At 36.9% G+C, this 25,229-nt stretch overlaps 1 protein-coding gene across 3 annotated transcripts in view; it reads left to right on the top strand.

Moving 5' to 3' along the window:
- Positions 1–25,229, top strand: part of ADAMTS20 (ADAM metallopeptidase with thrombospondin type 1 motif 20) — a 188,927-nt gene that overhangs the window by 26,660 nt on the left and 137,038 nt on the right. For all 3 annotated transcript variants that reach the window (XM_082635388.1, XM_082635386.1, XM_082635387.1), the window contains exon 4: positions 24,492–24,751. In XM_082635388.1, coding sequence (XP_082491514.1) covers positions 24,492–24,751 — 260 coding nt within the window. The remainder of the gene's footprint in view (positions 1–24,491; positions 24,752–25,229) is intronic.

The raw sequence follows: 25,229 nt of genomic DNA, 5'->3' as shown, positions 1-25,229 counted from the left end.
TTTGATTGTGTTACTGTCAATTTCCCCTTTTATGGCTGTTAGCATTTGCCTTATGTATTGAGGTGCTCCTATGTTGGGTGCATAAATATTTACAATTGTTATATCTTCTTCTTGGATTGATCCCTTTATCATTATGTAGTGTCCTTCTTTTTCTCTTGTAACTTTCTTTGTTTTAAAGTTTATTTTTGTCAGATATGAGAATTGCTACTCCAGGTTTCTTTTGATTTCCTTTTGCATGGAATATCTTTTTTCATCCCCTCACTTTCAGTCTGTATGTGTCCCTATATCTGAAGTGGGTCTCTTGTAGACAGCATATATACGGGTATTGTGTTTGTATCCATTCAGCCAGTCTATGTCTTTTGGTTGGCACATTTAATCCATTTACATTTAAGGTAATTATTGATATGTATGTTCTTATTACTATTTTCTTAATTGTTTTGGGTTTGTTAATGTAGGTGTTTTCCTTCTCTTGTGTTTCTTGCCTAGAGAAGTTCCTTTAGCATTTGTTGTAGAGCTGGTTTGGTGGTGCTGAATTCTCTTAGCTTTTGCTTGTCTGTAAAGGTTTTAATTTCTCCGTCGAATCTGAATGAGGTCCTTGCTGGGTAGAGTAATCTTGGGTGTAGGTTTTTCCCTTTCATTCCTTTAAATATGTCCTGCCATGCCCTTCTGGCTTGCAGAGTTGCTTCTGGAAGATCAGGTGTTAACCTTATGGGAATTCCCTTGAATGTTATTTGTTGTTTGTCCCTTGCTGCTTTTAATATTTTTTCTTTCTATTTAATTTTTGATAGTTCAATTAATATGTGTCTTGGCATTTTTCTCCTTGGATTTATCTTGTATGAGGCTCTCTGCACTTCCCAGACTTCATTAACTATTTCCTTTCCCATATTAGGGAAGTTTTCAACTCTAATTTCATCAACTATTTTCTTAGTCTCTTTCTTTTTCTCTTCTGGGACCCCTATGTTTCGAATGTTGGTGTGTTTAATATTGTCCCAGAACTCTCTGAGACTGTCCTCAATTCTTTTCTTTCTTTTATCTTTATTTTGCTCTGCAGCAGTTATTTCCACTATTTTTTCTTCCAGGTCACTTATCTGTTTTTTACCTCAGTTATTCTGCTCTTGATTCCTTCTAGAGAGTTTTTAGTTTCATTTACTGTGTTGTTCATCATTGTTTGTTTGCTCTTTAGTTCTTCTAGGTCCTTGTTAAACGTTTCTTGTATTTTCTCCATTCTGTTTCCAAAATTTTGGAACATCTTTACTATCATTACTCTGAATTCTTTTTCAGGTAGACGGCCTATTTCCTCTTCATTTGTTTGGTCTGGTGGGTTTTTACCTTGCTCCTTCATCTGCTGTGTGTTTCTCTGTCTTCTCATTTTGCTTAACATACTGTGTTTGGGGTCTCCTTTTCACAGGCTGCTGGTTTGTAGTTCCCGTTGTTTTTGGTGTCTGCCCCCAGTGGCTAAGGTTGGTTCATTGGGTTGTGTAGGTTTCTTGGTGGAGGGGACTAGTGCATGTGTTCTGGTGGATAGGGCTGGATCTTGTCTTTGTGGCGGGCAGTTCTGCATCCAGTGGTGTGTTTTGTTGGGTCTGTGACCTTATTATGATTTTAGGCAGCCTTTGTGCTAATGGGTTGGGTTGTGTTCCTTTCTTGCTAGTTGTGTGTCAGTGCTTGCTAGTGTTCATCATTGTAGCTTGATGGTCGTTGACTGGAGCAGGGTCTTGGTGTTGAGATGGAGATATCTGGGTGATTTTCACTGTTTGATATTATGTGGAGCCAGGAAGTCTCTGGTGGACCAATGTCCTGAACTCGGCTTTCCCAACCTCAGAGGCACAGGCCTGACATCTGGCTGTAGCACCAAGACCCTGTCATCCACACTGCTCAGAATAAAAGGGAGAAAAAAGAAAGAGAAAAAAAGTTATTAAAATAAAAATTAATTATTAAAAATAAAAAAAGTAAAAAGTAAAAAAAAAGAAAAAAAAAGTAAGAAGAGACCAACCATACCAAAAAATAAATCCAGCAATGATAACAAGTGCTAAAAACTATACTAAAAAAAATAAATAAAATGGACAGAGAGAACCCTAGGACACATGGTAAAAGCAAAGCTATACAGACAAAATCACAGAAGGAAGCATACACATACACACTCACAAAAAGAAAAAGGAAAAAAAAAAAAAAATATATATATATATATTGTTGCTCCCAAATTCCACCGCCTTAATTTGGGATGATTCAGTGTCTATTCAGGTATTCCACAGATGCAGGGTACATCAAGTTGGTTGTGGAGATTTAATCCGCTGCTCCTGAGGCTGCTGGGAGAGATTTCCCTTTCCCTTCTAGTTCACACAGCTCCTGGGGTGCCGCTTTGGATTTGGTCCCTCCTCTGCGTGTAGGTCGCCTGAGGGCATCTGTTCCCCCTCTCAGACAGGATGGGGTTAAAGCAGCAGCTGATTAGGGGGCTCTGGCTCACTCAGGCCAGGGTGCGGGAGGGGTACGGAATGCGGGGCAGCCCTGCAGCGGCAGAGGCCGGCATGACGTTGCAAGAGCCTGAGGCGCACTGTGTGTTCTCCTGGATCACGGGATCCTGGCAGTGGCGGGCTGCACAGGCTCCCGGGAGGAGAGGTGTGGATAGTGACCTGTACTTGCTCACAGGCTTCTTGGTGGCTGCAGTGGAAGCCTTAGCGTCCCACGCCCATCTCTGGGGTCCGCGCTGATACCCGCGGCTCGCGCCCGTCTCTGGAGCTCTTTTGGCGGCGCTCTTCATCCCCTCTCCTCGCACACCAGGAAACAAAGAGGGAAGAAAAAATCTCTTGCCTCTTCCGCAGCTCAAGACTTTTTCTCGGACTCCCTCCCGGCTAGCCTTGGCGCACTAACCCCTTCAGGCTGTGTTCACGCTGCCAGTCCTCTCCCTGCGATCCGACTGAAGCCTGAGCCTCAGCTCCCAGCCCCCGGCCATCCTGGCGGGTGAGCAGACAAGCCTCTGGGGCTGGTGAGTGCTGGTCGGCAGCGATTCTCTGTGCGGGAATCTCTCCGCTTTGCCCTCTGCACCCCTGTTGCTGCGCTCTCCTCTGTGGCTCTGAAGCTTCCCCCTGCCCACAACCCCCTGTCTCCACCACTGAAGGGGCTTCCCAGTGTGTGGAAACTTTTCCTCCTTCACGGCTCCCTCCCACTGGTGCAGGTCCCGTCCCTATCCTTTTTTCTTTTGCCCTACCCAGGTACGTTGGGAGTTTCTTGCCTTTTGGGATGTCTGAGGTCTTCTGCCAGCGTTCAGTAGGTGTTCTGTAGGAGTTGTTCCTCATGTAGCTGTATTTCTGATGTATTTGTGGGGAGGAGGGTGATCTCCACGTCTCACTCGTCCGCCATGCTGAAGGTCTCGCTCTGTACGTTTTAATTGTCAAGCTGATAGGTGGGTTGAGGGTGAGGGTTGACACTAAAAATTGTCACAGATAATTCTAAGTTTTATGTTTGTTTTGCCTGAACAAATGGAAGGATGGAGTTGTCACTTGCTAAGATGGGTAAGTCTGAGGGAACCACAGGTTAGGAGGGAATAACAGGAATTAGGTTTTAGATATTTTGAATTTAAGGTGCCAATTAGGTATCCAAAGGGAGAATAGTCAGGTAGTCAATAGAAAAGATGAGTTGGGAGCTCAGTAGGGGAGTCTGAGCTTGGGATAATAATTTGGGAGTCATACCATAAATGATATTTAAAGATAAGTTTGTGTGAAATTGCATAAGGAATGGATTAGATAGAGAAGAGAAAACATCCGAGGACTGTGCTATGGGGCATGTCGATTTTTAGCAGTTGGGGAGATGAGGAGAAAACTAGGAAGACTGAAAAGTAGAGGCCAGGGTGATAATTAAAGAGAACGCTGAGGAATGTGTGCCCCAAAGCCAAGTGAAAAAAATTTTCAAAAAGTAGGACTGATAAATTAGCTAAATGATGCTGACAATTCAAAGAACATGAAGATTTAGAACTGATTATTGGATTTTGCAAAGTAGAGATGATTGGTGACCCTAACTGTTGTGCTGACTGAAATGGGTTCCAGAATATTTTCAGGAATAAAACTCATAAAATTAAGGTATTATTAAGGAGACTTAGATGAACTATCTTTAGGCTTTCCTTGTTGAGGACTAATCCTGTCAATGGTGAAAACCTTCATAGAAAAGATGATATATTAAACTTTGGAATGTAGCATAAAATAAAATAAAATAAAATAAATCTTTGAAACTAGGAGGTCAATCTATCAGTTTCAAACTTTGACTTATTCCTTTTGTCAAAATCCAGAAATAGTGGACTTAATAAAACTACCAAAAGCAGTGTAAATAAGTTTATTTTGTGTAAAAGTTAATTGAGGTGTTTCATAGAAATTGAAAACATTTAGCATAACATTTATTCTGAAAAGTGTCCTTATATGTCCATCTGTTTTGCATAGTATTTTTTCTTCCATTGGTCTATATATCTGTTGTTGTGCCAACAACAAAAACAATGTTGCTAAAAATAGTCCTAAAAATATTATAGCTCTATTATAAGTCTTGAAATGTGGTAGGACAAGTCCTTGATATATGTAAATGACCCTTTACATTTCCATATATGTATTTTAGAATCAACTTGTTGGTTTCCACAAAAGGAAAAAAAGGGATTTTGATTGGATTTAATTGCATCAATAGATCAATTTGGAGCAGTGACATCTTTCTAATATCGTCTTCTAATCCATCAGTATGGCATATCCATATATTCTTGCTTAATTTCCCATTTAATATTTTATAGATTTCTTTGTAGAGGTCTTGTATCTTTGTTTTCTTTCTGGGTATTTGGTCAGTTTTGACACTATTGTAAATGGTATAATTTTAAAAATTTCATCTTCTAATTATTGTACATAAAAATGCAGGCAAACTTTATATTGATCTTTATTTTTTTATTTTTAAAATTTATTTTATTTTTGGCTGCATTGGGTCTTTATTGCTGCGTGTGGGGTTTCTCTAGTTGCGGCAAGCAGGGGCTGCTGTTCATTGTGGTGCGTGGGCTTCTCATTGCAGTGGCTTCTCTTGTTGCAGAGCATGGGCTCTAGGCATGCAGGCTTCAGTAGTTGTGGCACATGGGTTCAGTAATTGTGGCTCATAGGCTCTGGAGCACAGGCTCAGTAGTTGTGGTACACAGGCTTAGTTGCTCCGCGGCATGAGGGATCTTCCTGGACCAGGGCTCGGACCCTTGTCCCCTGCATTGACAGGTGGATTCTTAACCACTGTACCACTGGGGAAGTCCCTATATTGATCTTATATTTAACAACTGTGCTCATATATTCTAATAGTTTATCTGTTCATACTTTTGGGGTTTGTACATGAACAGTCATATAAGACAGTTTTATTTCTTCCTTTGAAAGATTATTTCAACATTTTATTTCTTTTCTTGCCTTAATGCACTGGCTAGGATTTCTAGAACAATGTTGAATGGAAATGGCAATGATGAAAATCCTTGCCTCATCACCAGTTTTGGAATGAAAGCTTTTGACCTGTTCTGATGTGTACAATGTTTACAACAAAATGTATGTTTTTCTTAGGAAGAAAAATCAATTTTTATTTGATTAAGAAAGTTCCCCTGAACACCTGCTTTATTCAGAACTTTTATTATGAATGGATATTGAATTTTATCGAAACATTTTATGCTGCATGTACCAAGGTGATCATATTTTCCCCCTTTGTTCAGTTATTTGATTCTCAAATGGCAAGTCTGGCTTGGGTTCTTATCAGACTAGGTTTGCTAGTATTTTCTTTAGACTTTCTACATCTATGTTCATGAATGAATATGGTTTGTAATTTTTCCATTTTTGCATAGAAAAGAGCAAGGAATATGAGGGCCTATTGAAAAGAATTATTAAAATGATAGACCATGGAATATGAGCTGTATAATCATTTTTGTTTTATACACTTGATATTCTTTTAGATTTACTCAGCAGGTAAAGGAGAGAAGTCAGTAAGTCAATAGGTTTGTGGAGAGCAATAAATGTAAAATTTTCTATCTAAAGTATTAGATTACTAATCAGCCAGATAGCTCATTTTACAGTTTTCTTTTGGTCTACCAAACACATGACTTAACTACAAATGCTTAGTGAAGTAAATTTTTATCTTTGGCTTGCTACTGTTGAGTCCCATTATGCTTTCCTCATGAAGAGGGTGCAAGATTCTAATTATTTGCAATTAAAATCCAATTCAGAATTGCAGCATTCAAAAACAACCCTGCTTAAAGACATTGAGACATGAGACTGGGCTGCTCTCACATTGAGTACAAATGTAGGGGAAAACCGCACAAGGATGGGCCATGTTCTTGGCTGAGCTAAGCCTGTGTTCCACTATTTGTGAAGATCATTACGGCCAGAGTGAAAGTTGGGCCAATGGCCAGGTCAGTGACAGATACACTGTTTCATATGGAGAACATCCAGATCTCTGGATCTACCCCAAGAAGGCTTCTTCCTTGGACTTTTCTTCCTTGGAAGAGAGTCAGAAAACTGAACAGAAAAACTCCCTTCCCACTCTGATCTGTCAGGCTGCAGTTTGCAACTTCTTTTGCATAAATACAAATTTACCTGGATGTTACAGTCACTTCCTTGTGTAAGATTGATGGGAACATTCTTTCAGAAAGTGGTGATTTGTTAAATTCTGAGGAGTAGCATAAAATAAAATACCTGCTTGAAAATATGAGTTCAATCTATCTAATTTCAAAGTTGGATTTTTTCCCACTTTTGTCAAAAACTAAAAATACTGGACTTAATAGAAGCTTTTACAAAAGCAATGTGAATAAAAACTGATTCCATAATATCTATTAAGATATCACATAAAATTTTAATTTTTAACATTTTATATTCATTTAATGACTATCTTTTAATTATATCTCTGAGTTTTTCAGTGTTATATTTACTTTGGAAAACACCTTTAATATTTCTTATTTTAAAAAATCTTTCAAGCAAATATTAAAGGTTCAAAGAATATTTTGTATAAGAATTCTATTTTCAGTCAAAGCTGTTTCAGGAATTTTAGAGTCAGGAGAAGTAGATATATAGTTTAAGAAATAAATTGTAATGACTAGAGTAGCATTGGAATAAAGAATGAGTTTAAGTATAACCTTAGATTACATTTTAGATTTTTATGAGTTATAACTTTATTTTCCAAAAGTATCCAAGACATAAATTATAGTTAATAACACAAAAGGAAGTGCTCATCTAGGATTTTAATGAGTTACTTAGTAATAGTGTAGAAAATAGTATTATATCAATATTTGAATTGATAGAGCAAATAGGGCATAATGCTTATATAAGTGCCTACTTTGAACTAATTTTGCACTTTGGGAGGTGTTTTAGAATGCTTAGTTAGTACTTAAAACTACCTCAAGGAAGTTCTGCAATGATTCCACATGAACCAGATTGTCAGATAATGTGGGAAAACTGAGCTCTAGGAGCAACGCATTCGAAGTTTGAAAAACAGAGGGAGTTATGTTATCTACTGTTAAATAATAGTAAGTGGATATGGTTTAGGAGTGGCTTGCACTGAAGGCTCATCTGAAAACAAGAAGATAAGATTGATAAGGTAGAATTCCGTACTGGTCCATTTTAATAGTGTTATGCTATATTCTAATTTTAGCAGCCATGCACCCTTGCAAAATAAACTCACTACATATCAATGTGATATGTAGTGTTCAGCATGAATTCTGAATAACTAATTTTTCTTTAAAGAATGAAATGATACATTTCACTTACATGTTCAATTCCTAGGGTATAAATTTAACTCATTGATAAGATTTTCAAACACCTTTTCAAGCAGTAATGGAGTAGGAGTTTGGAATATCACATTGTTATATATGTAATTGTCCATCTAAATTCTTCTGATATTTGTGTTGGTTGGTTAGTTTGTCTTAGTCTCACTTTGCTTAGAATTTCTGATAAGGGATAGGATTTGAAGATGCAAAAAGGCACAAAATGCAAAGGGCAATACAAGTGTTCCTCTTTTATAACCATCAAGTGTAGAGGTTGGGATGCCAAAAGCTGAAAAGAGACATCTGGTATGTATTCCTTTCCATTAAAAAAAAACTTAAAGGTTTTGAATTTATGAATGAATCTGTGCCTGTTTTCAACTCTTTAAAAAAAATTATTTATTTGACTGCACCAGGTCTTAGTTGCAGCATGCGGGATCTTTAGTTGCAGCATGCACAGGATCTTTAGCTGTGGCATGCGAACTTTTAGTTGCAGCATGTAGGATCTAATTCCCTGACCAGGGATTGAACCTGAGCCCCCTGCATTGGGAGCCCCGAGTCTTAGCCACTAGACTACCAGGAACGTCCCTCAGCTCTTGATCTATGCAAGAATCCTTGATTAGCTTGTTAGGGGAAATTGTCTTCTACACCTTTAGAGTAAGCCCCTAGGGTTGACTTCTTGAGAATATGGAAGAAGAAAGGGTATTTACTCTGTAATATTTGACCAGTGTGCCCTTTACCCTGTCAGCACACATAGCAGAAGGAACTAGAATTTCTTGCTGGATATAGGATTAATGTGAGTAATTTGGGGGTTTCCAGAGCCCTCTTTTCTTCTTTCTGAGGGCCAGTAGAGTAAAATGACAGTACCAGGTCTGTCTCAAGTCTATGCAAGGTCGAGCTAAATCCCTTTATATCCAAATCTTGGCTCAACTCTATGATTCTGTAATGCAAAGAAGTCTAGACCCCGTATTTTCATTATGACTAGCTAGTTCCTCTTTTAATTTTGTAGGAGGCAGGATTTTCCATTATGACCTTGGTTACTAAATTCTTAACATTCTGCATATATTACCCACATATGACTTTTAGAAGAGTCATGTGATGTGGAATTCAGATGTAATAATTGATATTGAGGAAATATGAATTCGTCTCTTTGTTATACCACTTATTTAGTTGGTGGCTGTTGAAATTTTATGTAACTTGTGTCACATCTCTGTTTTAAAAAGTGTACTGTAATAGTAACTGATTCAGGGATGCAATGAGGACTAATGACATAATGATTCTTTTATATTTCAGGTTTCAGCTGGCCACAGGCAAGTCCGTAATCTTCTGCATATTTATTACTAGTAGGTGGAGTTCTAATTATTAACTTGTGAACTGCTTTTAAATAAAGCACTATAAAATATTTCATAATCTGGGCTTCCCTGGTGGCGCAGTGGTTGAGAGTCTGCCTGCCGATGCAGGGGACACGGGTTCATGCCCTGGTCCGGGAAGATCCCACATGCCGCAGAGCGGCTGGGCTCGTGAGCCATGGCCGCTGAGCCTGTGCGTCTGGAGCCTGTGCTCCGCAACGGGAGAGGCCACAACAGTGAGAGGCCCGCATACAGAAAAAGAAAAAAAATTCATAATCTAAGTGCCATAATTCTATAATAGTGGTTGAGATTTCTAATACTGACAAATCAGAGAGATATAGATTTGTATAAGTTTTTATGTTATGGAATATTACTATTAAAAATATGTTCTGGAATTATATTTATAAGCTATCTTAGCATGGGCAGTTTACTTGACCCTCCTGTTCCTCACTTTCTTCATTTATAAAGTGAAGATAATCACAATACTTACCTTATAAAGTTATTGTTAATAATTAGAGATAATTTATGTGAAATGTACAAGTACCTGGTACATTGTAAGCAGTCACTGAGTATTATGTTTGCCATTATTGCTGCCAGTAGTATTAATAAGAAAACTCAATAGAGTTGCAACATAGGACATTTAATAGATCCAGAAAACAGTTTAAACCATGAGAAAATATAATTTAGATTTCACAGTATACCTGCTATGATCATCCTTTATTTCAAGGCACATCCAGTTCTTTGAGCTGGGAGTGCTACTGGGTATTTTAACAGGTAATTTGAAATGTTGGTGGTCTAGAATAAACTTCATTTGATTTCATGCCATCATTTTTAAAATGGATGGTTAGTTGCTATTGGAGAAGTATAAAATCTGTTTACTTATCTGGTCAAATACAGAGCATGAGTATCAATTCCAGCCTCAGTACAGAGACTGGAGTGAATGTTGTACTTGATATTAGGAAAGTCAAAGGCAATCTCTCTTGTCTTTGAATTGCTGCTGCACATCATGATTAGTATTCCCCCTTCTCTGATGTTCTGGTCTGATAGCTCTTTTGTCTTGTTCCTCAGTGTATTCCTTTCTTCTGTCTCTCTCCTTCTGTCTTCCTTTTCTCCATCTCACCCCCAACTTTCTATCATCCTCATTTTCTTTCTCCTAATCCTTTCCCCTTCTTTCCATGAACATTTGTTGAGCACATACAAAGGGCAGAACACATTACCCAGCAGTGTTCCCAGGCTTTAGGGAGGGTATAGCTTGATGGTAGTGGGGATGACTGTGTTTAGTGGTGGGCAGATGGGGAGGGGCTTGGACTTCATCTTATGGGCAATGAGGATCCATTGTAATTTCTTGAATAAGGGTGAGATAAAAGAGATGTTTCTAAAAATTAATCTTTTTGAATACCAGTGAAGGATGAATGGGAGGGAGAAGAGATTGAAGATGGTGGGACCGTTTGGAGACTCTTTGATTCTTATTTTGCATTTATGATTCCAACAGTGTTGCTCTAAAGTGAGAAGGACCTGAATGAAGTTAGAGGCAACAGTATTGTTGCCAACAGGAGCAATACAGGGAGCATTCTGAAGGAGAAGTGGCAAAACTTGGTGACCAGAAGCAAAGGGTAAAGGAAGGATAGAAAGAGCGCAATGGTGGTGTACAGTTTAGTGTCAGTATAGTATTTGGAAGTTATTGCTCACATTAATACAAATGGGGAAACCGAGAATGGGAAAAGAAAATTACCTCATTTTTGTATATTTTGAGTATGAGGTGCCAGTAAGACATTCAAGTCAAATTACGGGCTTCTAATTTCATTATTGTTTGACAATTTTTTGAGTAGTTTATATTCTTATAGATTATAACTTAATCTCCTTGCATTCTAGAATACACTATGCTGTTTTAAGGGTTATATTCACTGATGTAATTTTAAGTATTTTATGTTCTAGTAAGTAGATTATCATTGTTGCATGATGTTTGAGATGTGGTGGTTTGGTCTAAATTAGTTTTGGGTCACAATACACTTGTTATTAATAAAAGACAAGATGTTGTTTAATCATTTGAGTCAATGGAACATAGAAAGACGAGCATTGCATAGAAATGATGTAATTGAATTGGCAAATGAGTTTTGAATAATGCCCATTTATTTAGGGTATTTGGAAAGGTTACATTATCATTATTTGTTATACTGCTTAAGTATAAATATCAGAAAAAAAGGTAATGATATAAAACATTTAGCCTATAAAATAGTTATAGATACTGTTTTAAAAAATAATATTATAATTAAAATAAACAGTAAACAAATTCATTGTAATGATTTAAAGGGCACTGAGATTTAATGAAAGAATTTAATAGTTGTTCAGTCACACCTATCCATATGACCAGTGCTAAAAGTTTGAGGTATATACTTCCATATCTTTTTGTCTTATTTTATAAAATTTTATGAGTATATATCAATATTTTGTGAAAGTTTGTTTTCACAAAAATGAGAACATACTATTCATATTGTTCTGCCACTTACACTTTTTACTTAAAAATGCATCATGAACATCCTTCCTTGTAAAAACACATAGACCTCATTCTTTTTTTTTCACAGCTGCATAACATTCTGTTGTTGAATTATTCCTGTGCTGAGGATTCTTGGTTTTAAAAGTTTTAAATTGCGTCTCTTGGTTTTTTTAGTTACCAAAGCCATTTGTCTTTGCAAAATTATATTTGCAAAATCAAATCAAAACAGTAGTGAAGAAAACTTTCTCCCTAATATTCATTCTGTATATTTCATTTTATTGTCTTACTGCTTTAGCATTACCAAAACAATACTGTATGATAGTGATGAGAGCTGTCCTATTATTTTAATGGCAGTTAGTTTTGTGAATTACTGTTTGTTAAGAACTTGTTAATAATATAATGCAAGTCATGAAGATATGGACCAATACAAAATATAGGACTTGGACAACAACTTATATGTGGCCACACAGTTCCGCTGTCACCCACCCTCTCATTCACCCACCTACCTCCCCTCACTTGAGGCATCATTCTGAATGTCATGTTTATCATTGCTTTGCTTTTAATATAGTATTATTACATCCATAGATATTTCTTAAAGTATATATCTTTTAGCTTTTAAGCTATATAAAAATACGTTGTATTTAATTTTTTCCACTTTTGTCACTTATAGTGACAAAATAGATTCATACTGTTGTGTGTTGAACTATAAAATTAGATTTCTTCTAAATTATTCAATGATTTTGACAGAGTTCTCTAGAATATTCTTATCATTATTTCATTTGCTATAGAGATTAAACTCTTGAGATCTGTACTGATAACACTGTATTTGTTGTTAAATTATGGTTTTCTTTCTTTTTTCCTTTAACCTTCATTGTCAAGCAGTATGTTTTAGTGGTTAAAACCCCTGACTCTGGAGCCAGATCCCCAGGATTTAAATCTTAGATGTGCTGGTGTGCAGTGGTTGAGAGTCTGCCTGCTAATGCAGGGGACACGGGTTCGAGCCCTGGTCTGGGAGGATCCCACATGCCAGGAGCAATTAGGCCCGTGAGCCACAACTACTGAGCCTGCACGTCTGGAGCCTGTGCTCCGCAACAGGAGAGGCCACGATAGTGAGAGGCCCGCACACCGCCATGAAGAGTTGGCCCCCACTTGCCACAACTAGAGAAAGCCCTCGCACAGAAATGAAGACCAACACAACCCTAAATAACTAAATAAAAAAAAAAAATTTTTTAAAAATCTTAGATGTGCTACTTATTAGTTACATTGGGCTGGATTTTACTAACCCAATTCTATAAAACTTTTGCTTTTTGATAGGCAAATTTAAACTACCTTTATTATGATATGAACTATTTAGTTAGTTTTACTTGTTTTCATTTTCAGCTTTATCAATGATTAACTGTTTATGTGAGTTCTGTAATCTGTTTATATTGTAGATTCCTCATTTGTAAAATGGAATTAACAATAGTACTTATTTTGCATGCCACTATTAAATTAGTTAATACAAATAAATTTGTCAGAAATGTACAGCTGATCCTTGAACAAGACAGGGGTTTGGGGTGCGGACCCCTGCTCAGTGGAAATTCCGCCTATATCTCTATAGTTGGCTCTCCATATCTGTGGTTCTGCACCCGTGGATTCAACCAACTGCAGGTCATAGTACTATAGTCCCTATTTATTGAAAAACATCCACGTATAAGTAGACGCACACAGCTCATACCCATGTTGTTCAAGGGTCATCTGTACTCGGCTTATAATAACCAATATATTGTGTAATTTGTATTTCATATTAATAATATTCTGATTTCTTTTTCCTCCATTTCCTTACTTTAGCTGAGTTTTCTTTTCTTAAGTCATCTCCCACCCTTTTGAAATTAGAAGTTCTACTGAGTAGCTTTTTCCTTTGGTAATGTGGTTATTTTAACAGTTGTCTATACACACACCTGATACTTGCTGATATTAAAAGTAAATAATAATTATATCCTTTTTTGCACAAAGCTATGTGACCTATCCCAGTTCCTTCTTGCCCCACTGAAATTTTCCAAAGTGAATATGCCACTTTTCACCGTCTCCAGCAGTATACAAGAGGTTCATGGTAATAACATTATATTACCATGCCTTGTTATTTTCAATATTTTTCATTTTAGCCATTTGGGAGGGCAAATAGTCAAGTTTCATTGTGTGTGTGTTTTTTTTTTTTTTTTTTTTTTTTTTTTTTTTGCGGTACGCAGTCTTCTCACAGTTGTGGCCTCTCCGGTTGCGGAGCACAGGCTCCAGACGTGCAGGCTTAGCGGCCACGGCTCACAGGCCCAGCCGCTTCGCGGCATGTGGGATCTGCCCGGACCAGGGCATGAACCCGCGTCACCTGCATCGGCAGGTGGACTCTCAACCACTGCGCCACCAGGGAAGCCCTCATTGTGTTTTAGTGTGCATTTCCCTGATTATCGATAATTTTTTTGCACTGTTTTCATATATTTATTGCCTTTGATTTTTGTCTTTTGTGAGATATTCAAGTCTCCCTTATTTTTGACTTATTTCTTATTTGCAGTGGTTAATTATATAATCTGCATATAAGCTCTTTATTTTTTTAATAGATCTTTATTAGAGTATAATTGCTTTGCAATACTGTATTAGTTTCTGTTGTACAACAAAGTGAATCAGGTATATGTATACATATATCCCCATATCCCCTCCCTCTTGAGCCTCCCTCCCACCCTCCCTGTCCCACCCCTCTAGGTCATCGCAAAGCACCAAGCTGATTTCCCTGTGCTATGCTGCTGCTTCCCACTAGCTAACTATTTTACATTCAGTAGTGTATATATGTCGATGCTACTCTCATTTTGCCCCAGCTTCCCCCTCTTCCCCTGTGTCCTCAGTCCATTCTCTATGTCTATGTCTTTATTCCTGTCCTGCCCCTAGGTTCTTCAGAACCTTTTTTTTTTTTTTTTAGATTCCATATATATGTGTTAGCCTGTGGTGTTCATTTTTCTCTTTGTGACTTACTTCACTCTGTATGACAGAATCTAAGTACATCCACCTCACTACAAATAACTCAATTTTGTTTCCTTTTATGGCTGAGTAATATTCCATTGTATGTATGTGCCACAGCTTCTTTATCCATTCATCTGTAGATGGACATTTAGGTTGCTTCCATGTCCTGGCTATTGTAAATAGTGCTGCAGTGAACATTGTGGTACATGTCTCTTTTTGAATTATGGTTTAATCAGGGTATATGCCCAGTAGTGGGGTTGCTGGGTCATATGGTAGTTCTATATTTAGCTTTTTAAGGAACCTCCATACTGTCCTCCATAGTGGTTGTATCAATTTACATTCCCACCAACAGTGCAGGAGGGTTCCTTTTTTCACCACACCTTTTCCAGCATTTATTTTTTCTAGATTTTTTGATAATGGCCATTCTGACCGGTGTGAGGTGATGCCTCATTGTAGTTTTGATTTGCATTTCTCTGATAATTAGTGATGTTGAGCATCTTTTCATGTGCCTCTTGGCCATCTGTATGTCTTCTTTGGTGAAATGTCTATTTAGGTCTTCCACCCATTTTTTAATTGAATTGTTTGTTCTTTTGATATTGAGCTCCATGAGCTGTTTGTATATTTGGAGATTAATCCTTTGTCCATTGTTTCAATGAACTGTTTGTATATTTTGGAGATTAATCCTTTGTCCGTTGTTTCATTTGCAAATATTTTCTCCCATTCTGAGGGTTGTCTTTTCATCTTGTTTATGGTTTCCTTTGCTGTGCAAAAGCTTTTAAGTTTAATTAGGTCCCATTTGTTTATTTTTGTTTTTATTTACATTACTCTAGAAGGTGGGTCAAAAAAGATCTTGCTGTGATTTATGTCAAAGAGTGTTTTTCCTATGTTTTTCTCTGAGGTTTATAGTGTCTGGTCTTACATTTAGGTCTGTAATCCATTTGGAGTTTATTTTTGTGTATGCTGTTAGGTAGTGTTCTAATTTAATTCTTTTACATGTAGCTGTCCAGTTTTCCCAGCACCAATTATTGAAGAGTCTGTCTCTTATCCTTTGTATGTTCTTGCCTCCTTTGTCATATATTAGGTGACCATATATGTGTGGGTTTATCTCTGGGCTTTCTATCCTGTATGATTGATCTATATTTCTGTTTTTGTGCCAGTACCATATTGTCTTGATTACTGTAGCTTTGTAGTATACTTTGAGGTTGGGGAGCTTGATTCCTCCAGCTCCATTTTTCTTTATCAAAATTACTTTGGCTATTCGGGGTCTTTTTTGTTTCCATACGAATTGTAAGATTTTTGGTTCTAGTCCTGTGAAAAATGCCGTTGGTAGTTTGATAGGGATTGAATTGAATCTGTAGATTGCTTTGGGTAGTATCAGCATTTTCACAATGTTGATTCTTCCAATACAAGAAAATGGTATATTTTTCCATCTGTTTATGTCATTTGGTGATTTCTTTCATCAGTGTTTTAGAGTTTTCTGAGTACAAGTTTTTCGCCTCCTTATGTAGGTTTATTCCTAGGTATTTTATTCTTTTTGTTGCAGTGTTAAATGAGATTGTTTCCTTAGTTTCTTTTTCTGATTTTTCATCATTAGTGTATAGGAACGCCAGATATTTCTGTGCATTAATTTTGTATCCTGAAACCTTATCAAATTCATTGATTAGTTCTAATAGTTTTCTGGTGGCATCTTTAAGATTATCCGTGTATAGTATCATGTCATCTGCAAACAGTGACACTTTTACTTCTTCTTTTCCAACTTGTATTCCTTTTATTTCTTTTTCTTCTCTGATTGCCATGGCTAGGACTTCCAAAACTATGTTGAATAAGAGTGGGGAGAGTGGACTTCCTTGTCTTGTTCCTGATCTTAGAGGAAATGCTTTCAGTTTTTCACCATTGAGTATGATGTTTGCTGTGGGTTTGTCATATATGGCCTTTATTATATTGAGGTAGGTTCCCTCTGTGCCCATTTTCTAGAGAGTTTTTATCGTAAATCGGTGTTGAACTTTGTCAAAAGCTTTTTCTGCATCTATTGAGATGATCATATTTTTTCCCTTGATTTGTTGATACGGTGTATCACATTGATTGATTTGCATATATTGAAGACTCCTTGCATTCCTGGGATAAATCCCACTTGACCATGGTGTATGATCCTTTTAATATGTTGTTGGATTCTGTTTGCTAGTATTTTGTTCCGGATTTTTACGTCTATGTTCATCAGTGATATTGGTCTACAATTTTCTTTTTTTGTGATATCTTTTTCTGGTTTTGGTATCAGCGTGATGTGGCTTCATAGAATTAATTTGGGATTGTTCCTCCTTCTGCAATTTTTGGAAGAGTTTGAGAGGGATCAGTGTTAGCTCTTTTCTAAATGTTTGAAGAGTGAAGCCTTCTGGTTCTGGGCTTTTGTTTGTTGGAATATTTTTAATTACAGTTTCAATTTCATTACTTTTGTTATGTCTGTTTATATTTTCTAATTCTTCCTAGTTCAGTCTTGGAAAATTGTACCTTTCCAAGAATTTTTCCATTTCTTCGTGGTTGTCCATTTTATTGGCATATAGTTGTTTATAGTAGTCTCTTATAATCATTTGTATTTCTGCGGTGTCAGTTGTGATTTCTCCTTTTTCATTTCTAATTTTATTGATTTGCTCTCCCTTTTTTTCTTGATGAGTCTGGCTAAGGGTGTATCAATTTTTTTTATCTTCTCAAAGGACCAGCTTTTAGTTTTATTGATCTTTGCTATTGTTTTCTTCATTTCTATTTCATTTATTTCTGCTCTGATCTTTATGATTTATTTCCTTCTACTGACTTTGTGTTTTGTTTGTTCTTCTTTCTCTAGTTGCTTTAAGTGTAAGGTTAGATTGTTTATTTGAGATTCTTCCTGTTTCATGTTATGAGATTGAATTGCTATAAACTTCCCTCTTAGAACTGCTTTTGCTGTGTCCCATAGGTTTTGGGTCATTTTGTTTTTGTTTCATTTGTTTCTACGTATTTTTTTATTTCTTCTTTGATTTCTTCAGTGATCTCTTGGTTATTTAGTAGTGCACTGTTTAGCCTCTATGTATTTGTGGTTTTTACAGTGTGTTTCCTCTAATTAATTTCCAGTCTCATAGCGTGTGGTCAGAAAAGATGCTTGATATAATTTTAATTTTCTTAAATTTTCCAGGGCTTGATTTGTGGCCTAAGATATGATCTATCCTGGAGAATGTTCTATGAGCACTTGAGAAGAAAGTGTATTCTGTTGTTTTTGGATGGAATGTCCTATAAATATCAATTAAGTCCATCTGGTGTAATGTGTCACTTAAAGCTTGTGTTTCCTTATTTATTTTCTGTTTGGATGATCTGCCCATTGGTGAAAGTGGGGTGTTAAAGTCCCCTACTATTATTGTGTTACTGTCGATTTCCTCTTTCATAGCATTTGCCTTATGTATTGAGGTGCTCCTATGTTGGGTGCACACTTATAACTGTTATATCTTCTTGGATTGATCCCTTGATCATTATGTAGTTTTCTTTCTTATCTGTTTTAACAGTCCTTATTTTAAAGTCTATTTTATCTGATATGAGTATTGCTACTGCAGCTTTCTTTTGATTTCCATTTGCATGGAATATCTTTTTCCATCCTTTCACTTTGAAGTGGGTCTCTTGTAGACAACATATATGTGGGTCTTGTTTTTGTATCCATTCAGCCAGTCTGTGTCTTTTGGTTGGGGCATTTAATCCATTTACATTCAAGGTTATTATCAATATGTATGTTCCTATTTCCATTTTCTTGATTGTTTTGGGTTTGTTTTTGTGAGTCTTTTTCTTCTCTTGTGTTTCCTGCCTAGAGAAGTTTCTTTAGCATTTGTTGTAAAGCTGGTTTGATGGTGCTGAATTCTCTTAACTCTTGCTTGTGTGAAAATCTTTTGATTTCTCTGTCGAATCTGAGTGAGATCCTTGATGGGTAAAATAATCTTGGTGGTAGGTATTTTCCCCTTCATCACTTTAAGTATATCCTGCCATTCCCTGCTGGCCTGCAGAGTTTCTGCTGAAAAATCAGCTGATACCTTATGGGGATTCTTTTGTATGTTATTTTTTGTTTTTCCCTTGCTGCTTTTAATATTTTTTCTTTCAATTTAATTTTTGTTAGTTTGATTAATATGTGCTTTGGTGTGTTTCTCCTAGGGTTTATCCTGTATGGGACTCTCTGTGTTTCCTGCACTTGGGTGACTATTTCCTTTCCCATGTTAGGGAAGTTTTCTACTATAATCTCTTCAAATATTTTCTCAGACCCTTTCTATTTTTCTTCTTCTTCTGGGACCCCATAATTCGAATGTTGGTGTATTTACTGTTGTCCCAGAGGTCTCTTAGATTGTCTTCAATTCTTTCTCTTTTTTTTTTCCTTTGTTCTGCTCCTTGCCAGATATTTCCACCATCTTGTCTTCCAGCTCACTTATCCGTTCTTCTGCCTCAGTTATTCTGTTATTGTTTCCTTCTAGTGTATTTTTCATTTCAGTTATTGTGTTGTTCATCTCTGTTTGCTTGTTCTTTAGTTCTTCTAGATCTTTGTTAAACATTTCTTGTATTTTCTCAATCTGTGCCTCCATTCTTTTTCCGAGATTCTGGATCATCTTTACTATCATTACTCTGAATTCTTTTTCAGCAGATTGCCTATTTCTTCTTCATTTATTTTGTCTTGCAGGTTTTTACCTTGCTCCATCATCTGTGACATTTTTTGCTGTCTAATTTTATTTTTTTCCTTTTTGTTTAATGAGTGGGATTGTGTTCCTGTCTTAATGGTTGTTTGGCCTGAGGCTTCGAAACCTGGAGTGTGTAGGCTGTTGGGTAGAGCTGGATCTTGGTGCTGAGATGAGGACCTCTGGGAGACCTCACTCCGATGAATATTCCCTGGGGTTTGAGGTTCTCTGGTAGTCCAGTGGTTTGGACTTGGAGCTCCCACCGCAGGAGCTTCTGCCCGACACGCAGCTCGTGAATCAAGATCCCGCAAGCCACGCGGGGGTGCAAAAAAATATCCAGCTGTGTTAGAAAAAAATATAAAAATAAAAATATAGATGAAACAACAACCAGAAGGTAAAACAGAACTGCAATAATAAAAAGGAAGAGGAGGAAAATGAAAAAGTCAAAAAGGCCTTGGCTGTGGAGGGCAGGGCCTAAGCAGGGGTGAGGTTTGGGCAGTCGGCAGGGCATATGCTTAGTACCCACAGGGCTGGAAATGGTGGGGGTGGGTTGGGGTGGGGGGTGTGGGGCTTAGGCTCAATGGAACAGAAGAGGCCCAGGTGTGCCCCCCACCTCTGGTCTCAGAGGGTGGGGTACCCCACCAGGGAGCCCAGTAGACTTCCTGGGCTTGAGTGGGTGGGGAAAATGCCCTCAGCTCCTCTCCTGATCCCTCCCACCTGCCTCTCCTGATCTCCCTGGCTGCCCTCCTATGCTCCCAGGACCCACGTGGCCTGGAGGGGGCTTCAGAGGGTGGGGGACTGTCCTGGGAACTCAACAGGCTCCCCATGCCCAGTTGGGTCGGGCAAATGCCCTCTGCTCCTTTCCTGCTCCTCTGGTCCTGGAGACCCCCTCCCACCTGCCTCTCCTGTTCTCTCCTGTCCTCCCTTCTATGCCCCCAGGAGCAACCCAGGCTGGAGGGGACCTCTGAGGGCGTAGGACCGGGCCCGAGAGCCGGGCAGACTTCCCCGGCCGATTGGGCAGGGGAGATGCTGGGTCTGTTCCCCCCAGTCCGAGCCCCTGAGGGTCCCTCCAGGCATGGGAACCCCTCCCCCCTCTCAGTCATCCCTCAGGGGCACCAGTTCTGTCTGGCCTCCACTTCTCCTCCCTGCTCAGTGCCCCCACGTCCTACCAGTTTGCTTTGGGGTTCTTCCTGTCTCCTTGGGCATCAGGGTCCCCTACCAGCATCCAGCAGGCACCCTAATTGTGAGGAGATGAGAACTCTGCATCTTTCCACACTGCCATCTTGACTCCTCAAGCCCTTTACTTATATTTATTGCAGATACCTTCTCCTACTCCCATAGTGGTAAACACAAATTCAAAGTCTTAACTTACTCAAATGAATAGTCTTTATGGTTAGTATTTTTTGTGTCCTAAAGAGTCCTGTTTTAAAAATAAAAACCAGATCTTGAAGATATTCTGATATATCGTCATTTAAAATCCTCATAAAACATGTTAGGGATCTTTCTCCCTCTTTTTTTTTTTTTAATTCTTAGAAAAGTATTTGAGAAAGTAGAGCTATTTCTTCTTTAAATGTTTAGTCATATTTACTGGTGAAGCCCTTTGAGACTGGATTTTATTAGAGTTCAATTTTTTTAAAGTTATGTGGCTATTAGGCTTCCTACTTCTTTATGGGTCAGTTTTGATGTTGTATTTTTTTCAGAAATGTTCTAGAAAACATTTCTGAATTTCTTTGCATCAAGTTATTTATAATGTCTTCTTAATGTTTATAGGATCCTGATATTTGCTATTTTTTTCCTTTTTCAATTGATTAATTACTCCAGAATTGAATTTAAATTTAAAATTTATATATTCTTTTGTTCTAGAGACTTTTTTTTTCTGTGCTATATTACTATATCCAGTGTTTTCCTTCCAGTTTGGAATTCTATTTGTTTCTTTCATTGTTTCAGCCTGCAAAGAACCACCTATTCTAACTTACTATCAGTTTGACTCCTTCAAGACATAGTGCTTCATCAAATGTGTTGTTTAACTTACTATTAACCAGTGAGATGTTTCATTTCTTAGCACCCAGGCTGGACAGACTTTGGGAGCTATCTCAGGTAGTGAGATATTGACAGGCCCTGGTAACTAACCATTCAACTTCGTTTCTATGATTTTGACTATTTTAGATACCTTGTAAGTGGAATCATACAGGATTTATATTTTTGTGGCTGGCTCATTTTTAGTTAGCATACTATCCTCAAGGTTCATCCATGTCAGAGCATGAAATAATTTCCTTTTTTAAGGCTGAATAATCCATTTTATACATATACCACATTTCATTTATGCATTTATCTATCAATAGATATTTGGGCTGCTTCCACCCTTTGGCTGTTGTGAATAATGCTGCAATGAACATGGATGTGCAACTATTACTTCAAGACCCTGTTTTTAATTTGTTTGGATATATACCGAGATGTAGAATTGCTGGATCATATGGTAGTTCTATATGTAAATTTTTAAGGTACTTTTATACTGTTACCCATAGCGGTTGCACCATTTTATAATCTTACCAACAGTTCACAAAGGTTCCAATTTCTCCACATCCTCATTGACACTTATTTTCTGTTTTTTTTTAATAGTTGCCATCCTAATGGGTGTGAAATGATATCTGTTTGTAGTTTTGATTTGCATTTCTCTAATGATAAGTGATGTTGAACATCTTTTTTTATATGCTTGTTGTCCATTTTTATATTCTCTTTGGTAAAATGTCTATTCAAGTCCTTTTACCATTTAAGTAATCAGGTTATTTTTATTGAGTTGTAAGAGTTTATATATATATATATTTATATATATATATTATATATATATTTATATATATATTCTGTATATTACCTGCTCAACTCCTTATCAGATATGATTTGCAAATATCTTCTCCCATTCAATAGGTTGCATTTTCACTCTGTGGACTGTGTTCTTTAATGCACATACATTTTTAAGTTTGTAGTCATATTTGTCTATTTTTTGCATTTATTGCCTGTGCTTTGGTGTCACATCCAAATCATCATTGCCAAACCCACTGTCATGAAGCTTTTCCTCTGTTTTCTTTTAGGAGTTTCAAAGTTTTAGGTCTTTCTTTTAGATCTTAATCCATTTTGAGTTATAATTATTATTATTTTTTGGGGGGGATACGCGGGCCTCTCACTGTTGTGGCCTCTCCCGTTGCGGAGCACAGGCTCCGGACACGCAGGTTCAGCGGCCATGGCTCACGGGCCCAGCCGCTCCACGGCATGTGGGATCTTCCCGGACCAGGGCACGAACCCATGTCCCCTGCATCAGCAGGTGGACTCTCAACCACTGTGCCACCAGGGAAGCCCTTGAGTTAATTTGTATATATGTTGTAAGGTAAGGTCCAATTTCATTCTTCTACATGGAGATATCTAGTTTTCCCAACACCATTTGTTGAGGAGCCTGTTCTTTCCCCATGGAGTGTCCTTAGCACCCTTGTCAAAGATCATTTGACCATATATGTGAGGGTTTATTTCTTGGTTCTTTATTCTGTTCCATTGGTCTCTATGCTGGTCATGCTATGGACATTCTTATACAAGTGTTTTGTGGACATATATTTTCCTTTTCTTAGGTATGTATCTAGGATTGTAATTGCAGGGCCATGGGGTACATGTGTAACTTAACTTAGAAATTGCCAGATAGTTTTCCAAAGTGGCTGTACCAACACTTGGTATTATCAGTCTTTTAAGTTTTAGCCATTTTGGTAAGGTTGAGTCACTTTTTTTGTCTTTTGGTTGAATTGTTATTTAAGAACAAATTTGAGGTAAATTTAAGTGCTTCAGTATGTGTTCACTTATTTTTTTCTCTTCCCACGAGAGTGAAATCCTTATTAGATGCTGTTTGCTCCTCAGTTTCTAAATGTTTGCTGACATAGAGTAGGTACTCAATGAAAGTTTATTTTGAATGAAGTGGATGAAACAATGAATCAAAACATGAATATTTAGCTTCTTTCTGATAAATCTGAGATTTGTATTCATCAGATATATCTGGGATCTTCTCCAGGGTCTAATAAATAGTCATGGATATTTTGGTGGTTGAATCACCCTAGGAAAAATATGGCAGGACAAAGTTTTAGGAATGTATATTCAGTTTGCCAGATTCCCTTAATCTCCCATTGAGATAACTTTTAAAACTTAAGAGCATAGTAACATTAAAAGGCAGGATGGTTTTAAGAATTAGAAAAAGTAGTTCATCTTTGGAAACATTGTTCAAGGACTTTTGTTTCTTTTTTTTTTTTACAACCATAGGATTGCTGCTAATTTTAAGTGAAATGAATTATTTCTGTAATATAGTTTTATATTTTGTCTAATCCTTATAGTACAACTAAATCTTGATTGTGGTATTGATGATTTGCTTTATGAGCTATTCAGGACCTTTTATTTCTTCTTACCTGATGTCTTTGGTCCACTTTTCTGTTCTAAATAGTTTCACTAAACAATTATAAGAGAAAAATAAGAAAGAGAGTAGAGGAATAAATTTAAAGAGAAGGAAATAGGACAAACACTCATGCTGCCTATGAATTTTTTTCCATTAGCACAAATAAGAATTTAGAAGTGACTTTTATAAAGGCATAGGACTTCAAGTAGTTGCCATAATAATCCCTAAGGTTTCAGCAGCTTTAACACTGCATTTATATATAAACAAATGTAATAAAAGTAATCAGGTATTTTATGTAATCAAGTATTATACAATTTATATCAACCTTTGACTTTCTGGGTTTGAAAAGCCGTCTATTGTTATATGGGTTCATTTTCCGTTGGTGCTCTTCACATGTTGTATAAAAATATGTTTCTTTTCTGTATTTATGAAGTTTCATCCTACAAAATATTTCTCTGTAATGAGATTAGATGCAATCAGTGGCTTGAGGACCCAATTTACCTACTGAAAAAAACATAAGTTCTCCTTGATTTGTTTTTATTTTCTGCCCAGTGGTTAATATATGTTTTGAATAGTCATAGCTGTTAAAATAAGACTTACATACAGTTTTGTTAGTGCAGTCTATGAAAATGTGAACATTATATTACTATGAGTAGTAATGCTTATGATAATATGGTATGACACTTTAAAGTAATTTCTTTTTGTCCTTTTATTTCATATTGGAAGCAGGTGTGTAAGTATTCAATATTTTTGGTTATTCTATTCTGTTCAGTATTTTGAGTCACCTCCAACTTAATGAATCCACATTATTGTATTCTTCCCCCACCAGAAATTCAAATAAAGAAAACCACTTTACTCTTTCATAACTACAGCGACATGAATGAAGATCTTAATATAAAGGAGGAAATAGTTTTAGGAGACTCTTCAAAAAATATATCATTGAAAGATGAAAGAAGTCAATTACATTCCAGGAAAAAACGTTTTTTATCGTATCCAAGATACGTGGAAGTTATGGTTACAGCTGATGCTAAAATGGTTCATCATCATGGACAGAATTTGCAGCACTACGTACTAACTCTAATGTCAATTGTAAGTAAACTTAATGGGTCCTTTGTATTTCCTAAAATGTTTAACATAATATTTTTTTCTCATTTAATTAAAATGTTTTCCCAAACTTTAGATGTAAGCAAATTGTCTATATTTAAGCCAAAAATATTTCATTGACATTTAGTTTAAATAGATGTATATAGCAAGTATCCCATTCTGTTACTTGGACAGTTTTCTAAAAAATCTAAAATCTTTGAAACAAACCACTTACAGAAATTTCTTGAACCTTTACTTCATTACATGAATGGCTTCTGCCCCCTAGTGACAGGGAAGATCTTAGTAGAATTGATCTTTTGCCCTTTGAATCTGAATTTTTAAACCTTATCTTATTTCTGCACAGAAGGAGGGGTTATTAATTTTACTACTACTGTATTCGCCAAATCAAATTGGGACACATGATATTTTAAGTTATAAAACTATTATGGCAATAAAAGGATAACCTATTACTAATAGAGCTGCT

This window comes from Mesoplodon mirus (assembly GCF_964341445.2).
Source record: "Mesoplodon mirus genome assembly, chromosome: 11".
In the NCBI taxonomy this organism is placed as follows: Eukaryota; Metazoa; Chordata; class Mammalia; order Artiodactyla; family Ziphiidae; genus Mesoplodon; species Mesoplodon mirus.
Note: the sequence above shows the minus strand (reverse complement) of the source record. Positions and strands in the feature narration are given on the sequence as shown.